General features: G+C 34.3%; 1 protein-coding gene across 3 annotated transcripts in view; it reads right to left on the bottom strand.

Moving 5' to 3' along the window:
* Positions 1-20,444, bottom strand: part of LOC148941074 (uncharacterized) — a 60,964-nt gene that overhangs the window by 6,962 nt on the left and 33,558 nt on the right. For all 3 annotated transcript variants that reach the window (XM_089104786.1, XM_089104784.1, XM_089104785.1), the window contains exons 7-8: positions 13,404-13,574; positions 4,681-4,810 (exon numbers count right to left, since the gene is read on the bottom strand). In XM_089104786.1, the coding sequence (XP_088960912.1) occupies positions 4,681-4,810; positions 13,404-13,574 (301 nt within the window). The remainder of the gene's footprint in view (positions 1-4,680; positions 4,811-13,403; positions 13,575-20,444) is intronic.

Here is a 20,444-nt window from a genome sequence, read left to right as displayed (position 1 = left end):
CTCCACCACCCTCTTCTCTTTACCTATAATAGAGCCTTTGCAAGGAGAAGTGTCATGTGATAAGTTTTGAACAGAACCGTCAACCGGAGTGAGACAGATAATCAGGGGTGACATTGACACAATCATGGAAAAAATTTTATTTTGACTTTTGACGACAAGCGGTGTGACGAAAACATCTGAAAAAATTCTAGATCTAGATGGTTCTTTAGATTATTATCTTCGTCAGTCAGTGTGGAAATGGCGTCCATCGAGTAAATAGTGTCTGTTTGTGAACTGGTTGTGTAAAGTAAGTACTTTACGTTCCGTTTAGGGGTACTGAAAAATTTGTCAAACCACGAAAGAACAGGTGACTTTTTTTGTTGTAGGGCATTAGTAGGCTTGTAAATATGATCAGAAAGCCTCCCAGTAAGTATCTAGGAATTTACGATACACCGAATTTACGATAACCCTACCGGTGGGGCTTACGCCCCAAGTTGAGAACCCTGGCTCTAGAGAAACTAAGACTATGGACTAACATAACCAAAGACCAGTCATCACAAGGCTGTCACCGTTCATCCTAAAAAATTAATAAGTTTCAGTAATTTTATTTGCTTATAAGAATTCCATCAAAACAAAAACGAAAGATTGGATTAATTTTGGGTTGATGCGTGACGGACAATGTCCATTGGACTTGTATACAAAATCTGGGACTGAATTTGCTTGGACTCACAGGCGGCGAACAAGTGAAATCTAAGCCTAATAAGGCTTGGCCGCTTGTAGTCTAAAGGTGGAATACCGTGTCATAGGATTGACACAAGACCAACAAGTCCCCCAGACTCGCAGGCGAACGGACGGTGAAGCCTATAGTTTTCCAAGTGTTTGTTTAAATGGCACGGGTAAACGGCGGGAGTAAGTATGACTCTTATTGGACAAATACTTGTGTTAGCTTTTGGAAAGGCACGACTGCCTAGAGTCTCAGGCAGGTTCACCAAGAATTTAAAATTGACTTAGGAGCGTTAGATTGCCTGGAATGAGAGGCAAACAAAGCATACCCGCATATGGTCTTAGGCAGGTTGACCAAGAGTTTAGAATTGACACAGGACCGTTAATTTGCGTGGAATGACAGGGAAACAACTTTAATATAGAACAAAACGGCTAACATATTCATGTTGGCATGTGTTTAAATAGTTTATATGTCTGCTCCCTCCCCCCCCCCCTTTTTTTTACAGGCAATTGAACATTTTAAGGGAAAAGTGTTGTAACAAGTTTGGAATAATTCTACATCAGAATATAGCTAGAAACGATACATCGAACGGACCAGACGCCCCAAGGCTATAACCATCCAATATCTGAAATTATTAAGTATAAAAAAAGACATAAATTTAACATACAGAATAAACCAGTGAACTTTTGTTTCGTCTTTTCTTTTTCTTTTTGAGTTAGTTTTTTAATAAAATGTTTATACACACCACCCTCCCTTTTTTTACACCATAAAGCCTTTACAAGGAAAGAGTCATTTCATAAGTTTTGAACAGTGCTACTACGTCAACATATCGCTGATACGTCGCAAGGCTGATACGTCGCAAACCTGACCACAATTTAATAACTATATAAATAAAAAAGCCTTCAACTTTTAATACGATACACAGATTCTACCAATTATGCGTTTAACTATGAAATAACATCAAAGACCCCAATACACGAAATATAGCAGGGAGGGGGAAAAGTGTTTTCGTTCATTTTTTTTTATTAATTAAGATAAAATGGTATTTTTCAAGATCTAGGAGGGGGGGGTCTTAATGAAAATACTAAAAGGGTTTTTGTTTCAAAACCTTGAAGGAAGGAGGCACCCCTGGATGGTGTTGTGAATTTACTTTGACTTTCAAGACAATTATGCAGAACCTGAAAAATCAGAACTGATGGTTCTATGTTATTCCGAAGCAACAGTGGGGAAACATTTATAGTTAAGCCTGTCAGAAACTAAGTCCACTCTTCATCTTTTTTTGGGGTATTCCTCATCAAAAGGGCATCATGAGGGCATTCCTCATGATGGATTTTTAATTTTATTCACTCATAAGGGTAATCTTTCGAATAAGGATTTAAAAATTACTCCGCCTGTCACCGGCATCATTAAAATGACACGTTGTTCCATGCCAGAATGAAGAATTATTAACACCCCTTTAAGAAAGAACTGGCAACAACGTCTCGAAAATGTCACTGCTGCAGCATCCCTTCCGGATAAGTAGGGGGCTTCGTCAGCATCCTATGTACCTCAGTGGCTCTAGATCAGTGGTTCCCAATTCCAATCAATTTTGGGCAATACCCCACCTAGGCATTTTTAAAATCCTGATGCCCTTTCGTGATATTTAAAACCTATTATTAAAAACTTTACATATTATTTATCTGAAGAAAACTTAAAAGGTCATTAACATGGAATCTCTTTTCGGGTCGTCCTCTAGGCATATTTTATACTTTATGTTATTGCAACACCATCATGTACCTTTTTTTATCTTTAAATGCATCTGAACGTGACGTCACACATAATTTTTTTTCTAAAGTATAGTCAGCCGAATGGTGAACATCCTACCTATACCCCCCCCCCCCGAATATTGCCATGCCATACCGGTGGGGCTTACGCCCCAAGTTGTGAACCCTGGCTCTAGAGAAACTAAGACTATGGACTAACATAACCAAAGACCATTCATCACAAGGCTGTCACCGTTCATCCTAAAAAATTAATAAGTTTCAGTAATTTTATTTGCTTATAAGAATTCCATCAAAATAAAAATTCATTCGATGATAAATTTTAGCTTTTATACTAATAATAATAAAAAAAACTTGATTACTACCTGGTTCCTATTGAAAGCTAAAGTTGATTTAAGCCAAAACCAGAATGTATGGAAGCACCATTTATATATTTAGTAGCAAATGAAAGAAATAGCACCTATAGAGCATGGCAATACCCCTCCCCCTCCCTCCCCTCTTTCACTAGAAGACAGAAAATGTAACATTTGGGGAGAGGATTATATTTTTTTCAGGTTCATAATACTTTTGATTCAATCTTTATTATAGGTCTCACACATAGACTGAAGTTAACTTTCTTACGCCGATAACATTCTCCTTATGTCTAACGACCTTAAGGCAGATACAACTTGCTGCGGATATTGTTTACACTGGGTTACGCGATGTTGGGCTCTCTGGCCCCTTTGAAAAGTTTTTTTCGTTTTTTCTGGTCCCCAGCAATCTGCAATTTGTCCTATTCACGTTGGTACCGCTGTAACCCTTTCACTAAAATATCTTGGTTTCCCATTTGGTGTATCTATTGAAGCTACAAGAACACCTAGTATTAGCGCTTTGAAGGATAAGCTGAGAAAAACTTGTGAATTACTTGCTAAGGTCAAGGGTCAATTGGCTAAAAAAAACATCAGGTTGGCTTTATATTTCGTCCTTTACACTCCATATATTTTCCCAGACTCCTGAATCCTTTCTTTTTTGCAACTATTCCCTCCAGATACCGATATAGACGAGAACAACCTAAGCGCTATTCTCCTTTTGGAATTTGTGAAGATGGTGCTATTGTTCTATTGGTGCTATTGTGCTATGGTGCTATGGTGCTATTGGTGCTATTGTGAAGATGCTATTGTTCTTAGTAACCGATCAGATAAAGTTTCCCTTTAAGCAGCAAAAAAGGGGATTTCCCTTAAAAGATTTAAAAAGGGGATTTTCCTTTAAAGATTTAAAGGGAATTTCCCTTTAAGCAGTAAAAGGTCAAGCTGATGTAACTTGTATGTGTTAAGTTATGATTTAACTTTTTTTTTCCTTTTTTATTACTATCGCTGCCGAGCAAATATATCTTGCATGTTAAGATATTACCATTATTTTTTTTCTGGTGAATATCGTGTTGTTGTTTTTTTACTCTAGGAGATATGCCGTTACATATGAGAATAAATACTCTTTGATGTTTTGTACGTCGTTTTTTTTTTTTTTTTTTTTTTTTTTTTGTGAAGAATGTGTTCTTTCTCTAGTCCCTAATATACTCCTCTATGTGCATTTTATCTTGTGTGTAAAGAAGAAAGAAATTAATTATTATTATTCTTAAAACAAATAAGTTTTAACCACCAAGATGCAGAAGATTACTAATTAACTCAAGAGGTTTAAGACGGTTATTATATACTTATTAAATTAATAACCGCGAGTAAATGATCTGAATTTTAACACCGTTTACCTCTAAGAGGTTCGTTACCTGAGAGGTTTCTTATAAGAGGTTCAGTAATGGCCAAAAGGTAAAATAAACGTACATACGTAGGTCATTAATAACAAAAATTTAAACCAGATTACAACAGGCCAGATACCCTCTAAAGCAACATTATAGGGGAAACAAATAAACACACAAAATTAGGAACCTTTAGTCGTCAGCCCTAATTTGCGAAAAATGAAGCAAACACTTTTAGCAACATTTCAGGTGAAACAAATAAACACAAAAAATTAGGAACCATTAGTCAGCCCTAATTTCTGAAAAATGAAGACACAAACTTGAAGCCATGACAGCCCACAGCAACATTTTTGAAAACGAGGGAAAAAGAAAAAAAGGCTAACTCCAAGCAGATGACAACAAGCTTAGTCTTCAAAATACTTTAGAGAGAACCCTCCCCCCCCTAAAGCAAAGGACATAGAAAAAAAAATATATAAAATTGAACAAACCCAATATAACTTCAGGAGCTCTATAGTGTCTTGTGGAAACAATAGTCGAGTGATGTTCATGGTCGAATGTTGCACTTCCAAAATCAATCAATTTGACATCCGTTCTTTTAACACGTCGAATGTCCCGTTTCTGAAATATATAATAATAATAATAAGGATTTTATTTTAATCTTAAGTTCACTCTTTTATAACAAAAAAAAAGTATTCGAACCTCACTTGTCACCCCTACATAACTTCAGAGTGATTATTTAAAGTGCCCATTAGATACGATTTTGACTGCGTTTTCCAAAAGTTAGTGAAAAATTTGGCATTTGCTATATACAGTCTAACTAAAAAAAAAATTTATCTAAAATTAATTCATTTTTCGGCATTTATTACTTGTTTTTTGTATTTTACCTCTTAGTTTTTTTTAACACTACTTATATTTGCAGCACCAAAAACAGGGATACAGATTTTTATGCCATTTGCAATTACTGTGCAGCCACAAGAATTTTTTTTAGAATGGGGATAGACCCCTCCAGGATTAACTTTATACAAGAGAAATAAGCCTATTAATTCATTTCGCTGCACAAGCTCTGCTTAACAATACGAGGCTCAGGAATATATGCCCGCTGCAGCAGGGTCAGGCGGCAGGCTTGCTACTTGTCCCTACAAAGGAGATCTAGCAATTGAAACGTCGATTCGACGCCCTATGCACTAGTATATGCTCTGGAGGAGCTTTATCCTTTAACCAATCTATTTTCTCTCTTCACTCAATTATTTAATTTATTTAGTTTCTTTATTTTATTTTTTAGTTTACATAATGTTCTCTTCTAAATACATAAAATCCTTAAATAACTGATTCAAAATTAATTAAATTTTAATCGCGGATTTGACCCTTTCAATTTTTATCAAATAAACATTCAATAGTAAGCTATATTATTTTTTAACCATTTTAGATAGTCCTGGTAATTTTTATGCTCTTCAACAAATTTTAATTAAAAATAAAAAACGAAAATTCTACTATAACCCAATAATGAGATTCAATTATTTTTATCTAGCAAATATTTTTTTTTTGTGTGTGTGTGTGTGTACATGGTTTTTCGATTAAAAATACATTGATCATCGTCGGAAAAATTACATTTTTCCAGTTTAAAAAAAAAAAAATAAGTTTAGGTACTTCTCTTAGAAAAAGCCAATGGAATACTGTAATATTGTAATAATATTGTAATATCCTAATATCCACCTGAAGGCACATCGCAAAATTGGTTGTTCCAGAACGGACATAAACCAAAAGAAGAACAAAACGAAAAGAAAAAGGTTTTACAATGAGTGAAATCTCCCTTAAAGATAGCACTTTACCAAAGCATTTTCTTTAATTGCAAGAGGAGGGGAAAGTGGGGGGGGGTTAGTGAATCACTTGATTGCAATCATACCTTACTGTGCAGTAAATTAGTTCATGTTAGTTCCTACTTAAACAGAATGTTCCTCTAAAATTATACTTTTAACGGCTCTTTGAAGGTACCTTGCCAACTTCTCTACAAATTATGCAACCAACATAAAATGATCTTGGCTGACGATACAAAATGCCAAAGTATGTAAATTGAAAGAACAAAGAAACAAATAGCGTCTCAAAATCGGTCGCCATAACATAAGAAGGTCCTTTGAATCATTGAATTTCAAGATAAAAAGAAAATAATATTATGATAAAGGGTTCCACAAACTGCTACATACAATTATTGTATTATAATAATTGTATTTTGACATAATAAAATAATTGTATAAAATAATTATTAGATTGTGTACCGCTACATATTATAGTATACATTATAACGAAAACAAAAGACTCACCGTCTACTTATAGCTATGACTATATTCATAGTTATATTCATAACTATGACTCTGAAGAATCGAGGACATTTTTTAATCCGAGTCGGGTAAAGAAGATTTTTTTTTTTTCGAAAATTGGGTTCACCAGAAGTTTTTGAAAAACAGATTAACCTTTACCTTTTGGTCAACAGTTCATTCGTTGGATTTGCACCTTTGCCTGAGATTTGCAAGATCGACAGGCCCAAATTGGTCTAGGTCTTAGGTGCGCGGAAATAAAAACAAACGGAGAGAGGGAATATTCCGCGAAATATACATTAGAGAAAAGGTATAAATAATACTGAATCTAGCACAGAAATTTGAGAAAACAACATCAAATACCAACCAGGAAAATGCATAAAACAAGGCTGTTTTTTGAAAATTGGGTTCACCAGAAAGTTTTTGGAAAACAGATTAACCTTTACCTCTTGGTCAACAGTTCATTCGTTGGATTTGCACCTTTGCCTGAGATTTGCAAGATCGACAGGCCCAAATTCTCTATTTATCCAACCCAGTCATTGGTCTTAGATGCGCGGAAAACAAAAACACAAACGGAGAGAGGGAATATTCCGCGTGATATACATTAGAGAAAAGTTATAAATAACACTGAATCTAGCAAAGAAATTTGAGAAAATAAGGCTAATTTCTTATATTTGTTTTTATGTTTCTAAGAAGTCCTAGAAGGTTGAAGTGGGCAAATCTTCGTAAAAGACAAATCAATGTACGCCTTTAATTTAAACAAAATAAACAATGACTATCAAAGACATCATCAGCATCAGTAGCAGAATCTAAACGCCAAAGAAACATTTATATATATTTTTTCTCTGACCATTTTCGGACTTCTTTACGATCCGATAGAAATCAGTGCCCATTTAGGTCGAACGGCGACACAGATCTATCAATTAATGGTCACAGCGACGCTACTGATGGCAGTACAATACATTTTGTCAAGTGCAGAAAAAAAAACTTGTCATGAACAAAGGTCATGCACTTTTCTGGTTATTTCAGGGACGTAATTTAGACATGACCTTGTCAAAAGGCACGTTTGCTATGGATATCCTTCTGTTCAGAACCCTCTGAAGAGGGTTATACAAAGCCCTTTTTTAAAGCTTTAAGTAATCAAACTTAAGAAGAAAAAATACGGTTTATTAAATTTTGGTCCCCAAGCGGTGGTTCAAAAGCTAATATATTTTATAATCTAATCTGCAAAACAGGGGGTGGTAAGTTGAGCCCCATTTGTATAGGAAAAAAACAACAACACAAACAGAAATTACAAAGAAAACGTATCAAACACGCACCTACAAAGAAAATATAAACATGACTGGGATTTTAACAAGGTATAACATATCCATTTCTCTATTACACTAAATTAAATACAAATAACCAAATAATTTAAATATAAATTGGACGTTACTGAAATCCAAATAAATTAATTACAACATTTGTTAAGCAAATTGATTTTCAGTAAAACTTGAAATGAATGGAGTTTTAAAGAATAGATTAAATATATTCGTTATATGTATTTATTTTACATATTGCACACATATACATACACACACACACAACCAGCATCCGTCACTAATTGTGACAGGAGTTCGTCCTTACCAGATGCACTTATTGCTTTTGCTGATGACAGTACTCTTGGCACAGCTGGTAGAACTGAGTCTGATCTTCTTTTCAAATTTCAAAATTTAAAACCTACCATTTGCTGTCGTCTTTGTCAACCAGCATCCAGCACTAATTGTGACAGGAGTTCGTCCTTACCGGATGCACTTATTGCTTTTGCTGATGACAGTACTCTTGGCACAGCTGGTAGAACTGAGTCTGATCTTCTTTTCAAATTTCAAAATTTAAAACCTACCATTTGCTGTCGTCTTTGTCAACCAGCATCCAGCACTAATTGTGACAGGAGTTCGTCCTTACCTGATGCACTTATTGCTTTTGCTGATGACAGTACTCTTGGCACAGCTGGTAGAACTGAGTCTGATCTTCTTTTCAAATTTCAAAATTTAAAACTTACCATTTGCTGTCGGCTTTGTCAACCAGCATCCATCACTAATCGTGACAGGAGTTCGTCCTTACCAGATGCACTTATTGCTTTTGCTGATGACAGTACTCTTGGCACAGCTGGTAGAACTGAGTCTGATCTACGTTCAAAGATAAATGCCCTTTTTGAAAGGGTTATCCAATGGTTTCATGTAAATTATCTTCCCTTAAATGCCGGGAAGTAATTTTTTCTCACTTTCTCCAGAGTTTCAATGAAATACACGCATCAAGATGTTCTCTAAGTAGACTTAAGGATCGTTACGTTTGATTCCTAGGCATCTTGCTTGACGAAAATCTTTCTTTCAAGCATCATATTGACCTGATTAAAATGAAAAGTCTCCAGGAGTCTTGGAATCCTTAGAAAGCTCAAACATATATTTCCAGGGTCGATTCTTAGAATCTTGTTCTAGAGCCTAGTTTAGTCTTATGTTTCATATTGCTCTCTTATTTGGATGTCAACTTTTCCCTCGTCTCTGATGCCACTTTCAAAACTTTATGATAAAGCAAGGACTCTTATTAAGGAAACTGACCGATCTTCACTTAAACCCTTGCTTGATTTGAAATCTCTCTATTTTCTTTCTTGTTCTTCTTTCATCTTTTTACAGTTGTACGGCCATCGTCATGCTGCTCTATGTAATAATATATCTTTTGTTTCTTATCAATCGACTTATCATCTCCGCACTTCCAGCAATTTATAGATTCTTCATACTCCCTCAGTGATGTCTGACTTCAACCCTCAGACAACTTGCAACAGGATTTGGAACACGGTCCCTGTGTGCACGAAGCTGCCACTCGTTTGGTATGTTAAAAAATTATGTTAGAGATTTTCTAGTTAGTAATTAAGTTTTTTTCCGGTTTTTCTTGGAGTTGATGTCTCTGGATTGAGTTGGATATTTTTTTGAATTGGTAAATTCATGTATTCTCCCCTGCCTAGCTTCTCATTCTGAGGATTATTAAGGTGGGCGAAATTCAATTTTCAAAAACAGAAATTTTACATGTGCAGTTATGCAGGTTTTGGTAGTAGGCTACCAGGTGAAAAATTGAAAAAAAAAGAAATATAGGTGGAAATTCATCGAAAAATAAACTAAAAAATCGCACCAAAGCAGGTGTACCCGGAGGCGGTTTTAGCGGGCAGAGGCACAGAAAGTTTAGGGGCCCAAAATTTCAAATAAATAATCCAACGGTTATAATCCTTTTGTAATTTTTGAAATTTTATTGTGTTTTTAATAATTCTTAGAAAATCGTGGGTTTCAGGATGGATCTAGAGGGCAAAACGGGGCCCTTTGTACCTTAAGGTTACAAAGAGGTGTTATAAGAGGTTGTATATAAGATGGACTATTCCATTAAGGGCATATTGTTCGCCTCTTGACAAAAGAGGAATCTATATTGGTAAGGTTAGAAAAAAAAATCCAAGTTCACATCCGATGTTTGGATGTAGAAGGGAGTCTGTCCGATTTGAATAGCGAGTTCGAAACATTGAAAGATTTAAGAGATAATATCGTTGGCTGTCGGAAATATGAAGAGCTGAAAATTGTAGGGCATTAAAGGCTTACTATAATATCCCATTTGTGGAGGTATACTCTATACTAGGGTATTATACAGCTATACAGAGGTAGTAGATGGTATATAGAGGTATAAAGAAGCAGTAGTAAGGCATATAGAGTTAGTAGGGTATTAAAAAGGTATAGATGTAGTTGTAGGGTCAATAGAGGTAGTGGGTATTACAGAGGTATACGCATACCCTATAGTAGGGTATAATTTTTAATTTTTTATTTTTTTTAGCAATTTGTTAACGTTGTTGATATATTCAATGAAATGTTGTTATTTTGTCGGCTGTCATTGCCCTGTGGCCTTTTGTGCAATAGATTTCATATCATACAATACAACAGTACAAAATTAAGTAGTCTTAATTGAACAACAGCAAGCATGAGGAATGAAATGAAGTAGCCAGAGAATTACAGCATGTGTATATGTTGGTTCTTTTTATTTGAACCTGAAGTACTAACTAAACTAGCGCTAATAGAGGGTGTTAAAAAAAATATAAAAATAAAAAATAAAACGATGCCAGTGGGACATCTGTAAGGGAGCAATACGACATCTGTAAGGGAGCTAGGGAGCAATACGCGTCAACATGACACACCCTCGTTTGAAAACTGTTCTTTCATAAATACCCTGAAGACGTATCAGAAATAAAAGACAAACAATTTGCCCTGAGGAAAAAGTTTAAAAGAACCGAGGAAAAGAGGAAGGAATTACCTTGAAAATCTGGAAAAGCCCCACCCAAATTGTTCGATCTTGGGTACCCGAAAAAATTCTAAAGAACGAAGTTCTTATAAGTTTGACGTCATTCCGATGATGACTATAACGTCATTCCGATGAAGCTTTCTGCTAAAGTAATAAAACTTATCCTTCCATCGATTATCACCCCACTTTGCCATTTGATTAATAGGTCATTTCAACTAGGAGTATTCCACCAGTGTCTTAAATTGGCGCGCGTGATAGCTCTCTTTAAAGGAGGTGACCGCGAGGATCCTGGAAACTATAGGCCGATCTGTCTTTTGTCACTGTTCTCTGAGATATTTGAAAGGCCAATGCTCAAACGTCTGTGAGCAACATTTATGAAAACTTCTCAAAGCAATTTTTTTTCCATCAACATCAGTTTGGGTTTCGCGCAAGATATTCTACAGAACATGCTTGCAATAAACTTCTTCAGTTTATACAACGATCTTCAGATTCTTATCTCATTCCTGCAGCCATTTTTCTTGATGTAAAGAAAGCTTTCGACAGCCTTACACACAAGATCATCATTGGTAAACTTTCTCATCGTGGTGTCAGTGGGGAAGCATTGTCTTGATTCTCTTCATACCTCACTAACGGATCTATCGCCACGGAAGATACAGACAAACAAGCTCCATTTGAATACGGACTACCCCAAAGTTCGATTCTTGGGCCCACCCTCTTTCTGATCTATTTGAATGACCTCTATTGTTAATATCCCAATTACCAATGTTTGCTGTGGACCGTGTCACAAATTTTACTCTCAGACTACGTCGGTTTTCACATCTGATAGTCGAGAAGAATTGGTAGCATTTGCAGATGACACTACTCTAGGTGCTGCGGCTCCGGATGAATCATCCCTTATTCTAAAGCTTCAAGCAATGACTGAGATATGCAACTAGCTTTAAATGTAAAAAGTCGTACCTTCTTATTTTTTCTCGTACAGGTGTGAGCTGCCCCACAATTACTGAGCTTCCTACACCAAGAGGCTCCATAAGTCACCCCCCCCCGGATCAATATTTGCGATTCCTGGGAGTTCCTTTGGATGAAAATTTATCGTTTAAGTAGCATGTTTAAGCAATGAGTGAAAATATCCCGTGGATTTGGAATCATCCGAAAATTAAAGCGTTTATTTCTTTTTTCTATACTCCGTCTTTTATATTCTCTCTCATTTTCCCTTATATTTGTTACTGTTCGTCTGTGTGGATGTCTACATTTTCTCCTGTACTTGCTCCTGTTCATGTTCTTCATGAGAAAGAGTTGAGGTAAGTCATGAGGTAAGAGTTCTCCAGTCGACTACACACACTCCTATTGATCTCCTTAAGATTAAAGATATTTATGTTATATCTCTATCTACGTTGGCATATCAATATTTCCGCGGAGATCTCCCATGTTGTTTTTCTGTCCTACTTAAACTAGTAGGGGAAGTAAATTTGTACACAGTTCGAAATTGAGCGGATGTGATGATTCCGGCTACTCCCTTGGTTCATTCAGACTTTGGTCTGGTCGTGACTTCGGGGCGTGCTTGGAACTTGGTTCCTGCTGAGATCCAGCAGTTATGAACATTGGGTTCCTATAAGAGATAGATGAAGAGTTTTTTATTAAGGGAAAATGTTAAACCTATTTTAGTTGTTTTATGGATTTCATTTTTGGGGTTGTTGTTATACTGGCGTTGGATCCTCGATGACGTAGAGAACTTTAAACTGATTTTTATTGTTAGGGTTGATAGGAGGGTCGCTGTTTTGTTGCGACTATCGGTAAGTTTATTTCTTTTCCTTATAGACTTATATTTAGGAGGTGTTGGCTATGTATATGACAAGTTTGAACATTATTTATTTTTTGTGATGTCAGTTCCCAAATAACGGGCCATTGAACCCTTTGGGATTTTATTTCTGTTATTGTTATTTTATGGAAATAAATGGAACTTGAACTATTTCAGTGGATTTCTTTTTGATATTTACCCGTATGATCGCAACCTAGTCAATTGTTGGCTATTCTAAAGACAAGCACTGAGCCCAGTCAGACGACAGGAATAAAAAAACAAAGAAACCGTAGGCCTACTTTCTTGTGAGGATCGAAAAAATTGTTTAGCCTAAAACAGAGTAGACTCATTACAACCATAAGAAACCGAGTTAAAAAGAGAAAGCACCGCCCCTCCTTTAGTCGAAAACCTTATAGGTTTGCAGAAGTAAGTCAAATATCAATTTTTCCTCCACAAACATATTTTTCATCCAATGATGAATACGTTCTAAAATAAAAATTATGGTATCCTTAATATTAAAATTTTAAATTAAACCTAATAAATATTAAAACTTGATACAAAAATTTATAGTTAAAATTGTAGCTATACTATATTAAAATCATAGTACAGTAAATTATAGAATGTGTTCAAAAGTAAAAATTATTATATATTATAAAATAAAAAAAAAAATACCTGAACAACAATACAGTAGCCTGCCTAGAATACAGAAGGTCGTGGTTCGAATCCTTCTGATGGCAATTCTTTTTTTAATACTTCTCGCTTGTTATTATGATTAAAAAGAAACAAAACTGACCTTTTTATTACTGTAGAAAATATCATAGTCTGAATCAACAAAGAGGATATTTTCGGGCTTAAGATCTGTGTGAGTCAACTGATTCTGGTGTAAGAACTTTACGGCATAGCATAATTGATACCCAATATGTCTCACCTGCTCCAAGGGGTATGGATAGTAATTGTTATCTTTCTGAAATAAAAGGACAATTGAAATAACATCTCTGAAATTGAATAGTTTCTCAATCAGAGGGGGTACTTTTCCAAGCTTGGTTTTATAAGGACCAAAGTGCAAACACACACACCAAAAAAAAACTCAAACTATGGAACTATAAAATTAACAACATTAGCACATCTAAACCAGTACGTTTTAAGCCTTTCCTTAATTGAATAGTTTCCAGATGTTAGATATAATTATATATATATATATATATATATATATATTACAAAAAAAAAACTTTTCAAGCTTCATGTTACAAGAACTCAAGAACTCTTTCTCGTAAAAAGCAAAACGACAACAAGCTTGAAATGTTGTTCAAGATAACGAGGGGGGGGGGAGGTTCAAATCTTATTGGTTAATAGAAAATCATCGGTTTTTCCACGAGAAAGAAACAACCTAATCCTATAGGACTATATCAGGACTATCCTATAGACTATAGACAAATTGCACCTCTTTTCCTTGTTCAAGAGTTATTATGGAAGCATATATTATATGCTACGATTAGCATATATTATCGATATTATCGATCATATATTTACGATTAGCATATGGTGAATCGAGGATTCTTTGGCCTATATAGTGTCTGCTCATTATAATTGGAATGCCTAAAGCAGCTCTGGGACTGAGATCCGGGTTTTTCAATAGATTAGGAATACAAACGCTCCACTGAAAAAACTTGTCAGATTATATTCGTTGATACGCCAATTAAAAGGCAAATAGAAAAACACATACGATTTCCAAGGGAAATTATGCAGTATTTACAAATTAAGTCTATGCCTTCCCTGAAGCCTTTGGACATTCATTTTTAATACATTATCTTGTATTTTTAGAATAATTTTCCTCCATTTAGCAGCTTTTCAATACCCCCCCCCTCTTCAAAGAATATCCAAATCCCTTCTGCTATAACTTATCTTCACTTTGTCTTCAGAGCCTTGCAAGAAGAGAAGAAATGGAAATTAGAAATTACAAACACCATCCCTGGTACTAACTGGCCCATAGATCCATTCGTGAAGTTTCTATTCTCCAGGAACTTACAACTTTTAAGATGGAAAAGCTAATCACTTAAAATTTTACCCCTACCCCTTCCCTACTTGAAAGGCTTAAAAGATTTTACAAACACAATTGCAAACAGGGTAATGCTGGTTTCAACATATAAAACCATATCAGTGTTGTCAAAGTGGGGTTCTTTTGCCCATGCCCTCTTTGACATCTTTCTCTCCCACCACCACTAAGTTTGTAAGTATATAACACTGCACTTCTTTCGACCCACTTCCATTAGGGGATTATTTAGGACATGGTTCTAAATAGCAAAATTTTAATCTTTGAAAAACCAGCAAGATCAGATTATGACAATCTAAAGTTAAAACACATTAAATGGATATTTCATAATTTGCTTTAAAGTTCGCCAAAATTGTATTTTTTTTTTTTTTTTTTTTTTTTTTTTTTTTTTTTTTTAATAGCAAAATTTTGATCTTTGAAAAACCAGCAAGTTCAGATTATGACAATCTAAAATTAAAACACATTAAATGCATATTTCATAATTTTCTTTAAAGTTCGCCAAAATTGGATTTTTTTTTTTTTAATAGCAAAATTTTGATCTTTGAAAAACCAGCAAGATCAGATTATGACAATCTAAAATTAAAACACATTAAATGCATATTTCATAATTTTCTTTAAAGTTCGCCAAAATTGGATTTTTTTTTTTTTAATAGCAAAATTTTGATCTTTAAAAAACCAGCAAGATCAGATTATGAAAATCTAAAATTAAAACACATTGAATACATATTTCATAATTTTCTTTAAAGTTCGCCAAAATCGGATTATTTTTTTTTTTTCAATGGGAAAATTTTGATCTTTGAAAAACCAGCAAGATCAGATTATTACAATCAAAAATTAAAACACATTAAATACATATTTCATAATTTTCTTTAAAGTTCGCCAAAATTGGATTTTTTTTTTTTTTAATAGCAAAATTTTGATCTTTAAAAAACCAGCAAGATCAGATTATGAAAATCTAAAATTAAAACACATTGAATACATATTTCATAATTTTCTTTAAAGTTCGCCAAAATAGGATTTTTTTTTTTCAATGGGAAAATTTTGATCTTTGAAAAACCAGCAAGATCAGATTATGACAATCAAAAATTAAAACACATTAAATACATATTTCATAATTTTCTTTAAAGTTCGCCAAAATTGGATTTTTTTTTCTTTTTCTTCTTTTTTGTACCCTGGTTATAAATCCTGAAACTCCACTTTGAAAATTTTCTTATTCGAGTTTGAATATCTTAAAATATTACACAAAAACTCGAGCTTAAACTCTATTTGCAATATAGCTTACAGATGTCGAATATCGTCGGACAGTAAGTACACATTTCGTGAATAGGCGTCATGTTACATCCTATTGAAATCAAAAGTTTTTAAACTGTTTACTTGGGGTCATTAGGTCAAAAGTATCGATTTTTTTCGACAAACAGTATCGATTCTGACTCACGATAATTCTGAAATTATTTATTAAGCAATTATCATTTAATAGTCATATTATTAAATAATATTAAAAATATTAAATATCATTAATAATCATATTATTAAATAATTCCCCAAAACAAGCAAAGACGACCTAACTAAATGGAATTTATACTTTGAGCCAAACTTATATCACTTTGACCAGACCAATCTTGGTCATTTTATGTAATAGAAATGTTCATCAAAATCCAATTTTAGAACCAAAAAAAAGGACAACCAGACCCTTTTTTACCGTTTTTTTTTCGCGTGTGTGTGTGTGACAGAACTGACGCAAAAACGAATTAAATGCCAATTACAACCTTTATTGAAGCGTACCTTGAAATCTAATTTGACAGTTTATGCTTCACAATACTCTAATCATTAAGGAATCTTAGTTTCAGGAATTCATAGCAATCATAAGTTTTGTCAAGAACATTGTGAAATTAAAATTTTAATATTTTCAATTTTACAGTTTTTACTAATAAATTTGAATACTTATATACTCACGATCATTTAGGAATTATTCAAGGAAAGTGCCAAAACAATTATTATTACTCTCATCACTAAAATACAAATTAAACCTTCAACACAATTAATATCGCATGTTCTCAAGTAGTCTCAAGATCCAAATACAGTTTTAGATACGTAAGGTTGCTATTACATACCATGTAACAGAAATATCGAAAATTTGGAAAAAAAATTGAATTTCCTGGTGAGTAATCAAAAAAATTTGAATATCGGTAAATAAACCTTTCCAAGAAAGCCTTTCATGCTTGCTCAGAGCTTGAATCGCCATCCCAACTCAACATTTTAGTTTTTGAAGAGTTAATTTAGTTTTTGAATAAATAATTTTAGATGATGATTATGACAGCGTCACCTAATTTTTACGTTTCCCTAGTTGGGACTAGGGAATTGTTTACCTGTGAAAGGTCAAACTCAATGTAAAATAACCACTTGGCCACTAAATAGGGTTTCACTACCAAGAGCGGATCCAGGATTTTTGTTCGAAGGTGGGGGGGTACTAATTTTCGACTCGGTTTTCGACTTATTTTAATAATTTTTACTAAGTTTTTACTAATTTTTGACTCGGTCAAAAATTTCGGGGCGGGGGTTCAAACCGGGTAACACCCCCCCCCCCTGGATACGGCCTTGTTCACTACCATTAAAGTTGCCACTAAACGGTTTCTGGGGTTTTTGATTACGAATAAACTGTAAAAGTAGTTTTATAGACTTAACCAAAGACTTATCACTGCTAAAGAAAAACAGTGTATATATTTTTGAAGTTTTCGAAGCAACCGTTAGACAATCGTCGTTTTCGTTTTTAGAAGTTTAATTATAGAGTTTTGTCAATAAGTTCTCCAACGTTCGTTCTTTCTCGTCATTACCACCCCTGTTTCGGCTGGAAGTAGAGATCCTTTAATTATGGGGCATATTTGGCTTTTTTTAGGCCATTTGGGCGTATTTCTAGTGCGTATTTGGCTTTTTGGCGTATTTCTAGTGCGTATTTGGCTGTTTGTTTCTAGTGCGCAGTTGGTTATTTGGCTAGTTCGATTTTGGCTGTCGAAAACGGAGGAAACAATTTATGACAACACTGGCTATGCATGAAAAATGAAAAACAAAATTATAAAGAAGAAAAAAACGAGAATAATTTCAGTCGGTGAAAAACGAAAGGATAAAAATGCATATATCTGATCGGGACCTCCACTTGACCGTCTTCAATGAACAAAAGCAAATAAAAGAGTAAAGCATGAGCGGATGAAGTCCCAAGAACGAAACAAAAAGAAAACAAGCCTCAAAAAGAGTTTTATTTTGTCCTTGGGACTTTCATCCATATATTTTTTTGCTCTTTGTTTACTTTTGTGCTTCCTTTTTTTACTGGCTGAAATTATCCTCCTTCTTTCTTTCTTCTTCACAATTGTTCATATTATGTAACAAACATAAAATCTGATTCTGCAACTGAAGATTGAGGTTATAGCTCGGAAAGGGTAGCAGTACTAAGTATGAGGTCATACCTCAGTAAGTGTAACTTATGATAGAATCCTTACAAGAAATAAACCTCGTCGGGGAGGTCTATCCTTAACTCAGAATAAAACTTGTGTTTAGATACATAATAGTATAAAGTCAAAATACATCAAAATAGGATATTCCTTTAGGCAATGTCAGAGAAAAAAGAGATGACTTTCCCATAATGCTGAGGTCAAAATTGTGCTTCAATTATGTTGGTTTACGTCGGTGACATATTTTCGTCATCCCGGTATCCCTTACCCGTATGCCAATAACCCAACCTTTTTAAAACCTAATTAGTTTCAGCGTGGAATTTTAAACCAACAAAGAAAACAAACAATTTTGAATCACAAGATTTGTATAAATAAACTCTCTGTTTATCGGTGATAATACCTTCTTAACACATATTTCAGGGGTGCTCAGGCTTCCTATTATTCGATACATTATAATAGCCTACTTATACAGTCCTGTGAAAAAAAAATTCTCGAAGCTGTCATGGACGAGGTCATCGCGACATGCTTAAAAAAAGAAGAGAAACAGAGAAAGTACTTGTAAAAAATCTTGTGACTTATAAAAGGTTCGTCCTTTTTACTGGCTTGTTGCTGAAGATTTCATACATGAGAACCAGTCAGGTTCTAAAAAGGCAGAGGTTATTTGTCTCTCCAGAAATTATTTTCTTAAAAAGTTATGTGATTAACCTACGATAATGGGTCAAAGACGTAAATCGAGGACCCCCGCCCTAGACTTAAAGAATACCTTTTTTGAGGATGTTTTCATTGAAAGATGCATTTTTTTTATGTTCACTGAGAAAACGGGAAAAACAACAAATTTACCTATTCGGAAGATCTTTCTGGCAAAAAGGATTTTTTTTTTTGGTCGTATCTTTTCAATAACATCTTCAAGATGTTCTGAGTCTACATCATTCGACACAACTTTAGAAACTTGACTTTAATCCCATTAACTAAGCTTTGCCAAAATTATCACGGACCATGTCACTGTGAATTGCTTGTAATGTCATTAAAATCACACAATGCTTCAAACTCTTTGCATCATTAAGTTGCATGGATAGATTAAGCCACGACAAGTAAATGTCTGCAACTGGTAATTTTGCCAAGAGCAAGGGTCTTTATATTAACATAACAAATTTAGATATAATTATATTTATACAATGATAGTAATTATTATGTTTGGAAAAAACATTAAATGGGGAATCAAATGTTTCGTTTCTTTTTTAACCATCTTATTTCTCTCCCGTACCATAAATTAGCCCAGTTTAGCTTACTTTCTTCTCTGAACTACAAACTATAATAACATTACTATAATATTACCCAAATCCCCCCTATGTCCGAGGATAGCCTATGACTATGCGCAACACAGCTGATTTCCCTGGTTTAAATCGAAATGTTAAAAAAATATATCTGATTGCAGCAGGGTATTAGGGCAGTCAGTGTATTTTAACTGTAATAGCATTACAATTAGGGTATTTATATTATGGGGGAAAGGCCCTTCCTTAGATTGGGAAGATGAAAAGTCTCAAGAAATACCGCTGAATTCTGCGACGGCTTTTAACTTTGACTAAAATACGACTTCTTATTTTATAAAAAAAAAAAGCATTTTATATACTTATTTTATATATAACTTATTTTTTATATACCTGTAAATGTAAGCAATGACAGTACAAAATAAATTGTACTCAAGCCAGGGAGGGGTGTCCCCTCAGTGCTCAGCAGTTTCCTATAAATGTATAGAAAACCACACAAATTAAAATACGGCAGTCTCCCTTACGGATCAGTAACAACATCCCAATATTATCTGGGATATCCCACAGGCTCGTGAAACAGCTCCACTGATTCTGGCTCTATCTCTAATGTTTTGGGAAACTTCCAATGGCCATTACTGAATAAAGCCTGGAATGATGATTTAGGGCCCACGGACAAGATGAGTAGGTCAAATATGTTATTTCTAGATTTAGTGTTATTCCAAGAATTAGGATTTATTCCAAGAGCGCAAACCTTTAGAAATGGTTACATTACAGTATCAGAAGCGCGCTACGAATTCGCATACTAGACAGATACGCGTAAAGAATTAACTACTTTAAAGTGCCTTAGAATATGAGAAAACCAGAAAAAGGGACCTCCACTCAGTTTTCAGTTCAGGAATAAGAATAAAAAACATGGGTAAAAGTCCACAAGATAATATAAAAAGACGAACATTAAAAACGAAAAAAAAAAAATAGAAAATGCCCTTTCTAAGCAACAGCGAAAAGGCACCGTGTTATTGGTTTTCTACGATTTAACTATTTGTCAAAGTAAAATTATCAATGTGATTATTAAT

This window comes from Artemia sp. Qi Xiang Cuo, chromosome 19 (assembly GCF_049724085.1).
Source record: "Artemia sp. Qi Xiang Cuo chromosome 19, ASM4972408v1, whole genome shotgun sequence".
Classification (NCBI taxonomy): Eukaryota; Metazoa; Arthropoda; class Branchiopoda; order Anostraca; family Artemiidae; genus Artemia; species Artemia sp. Qi Xiang Cuo.
Note: the sequence above shows the minus strand (reverse complement) of the source record. Positions and strands in the feature narration are given on the sequence as shown.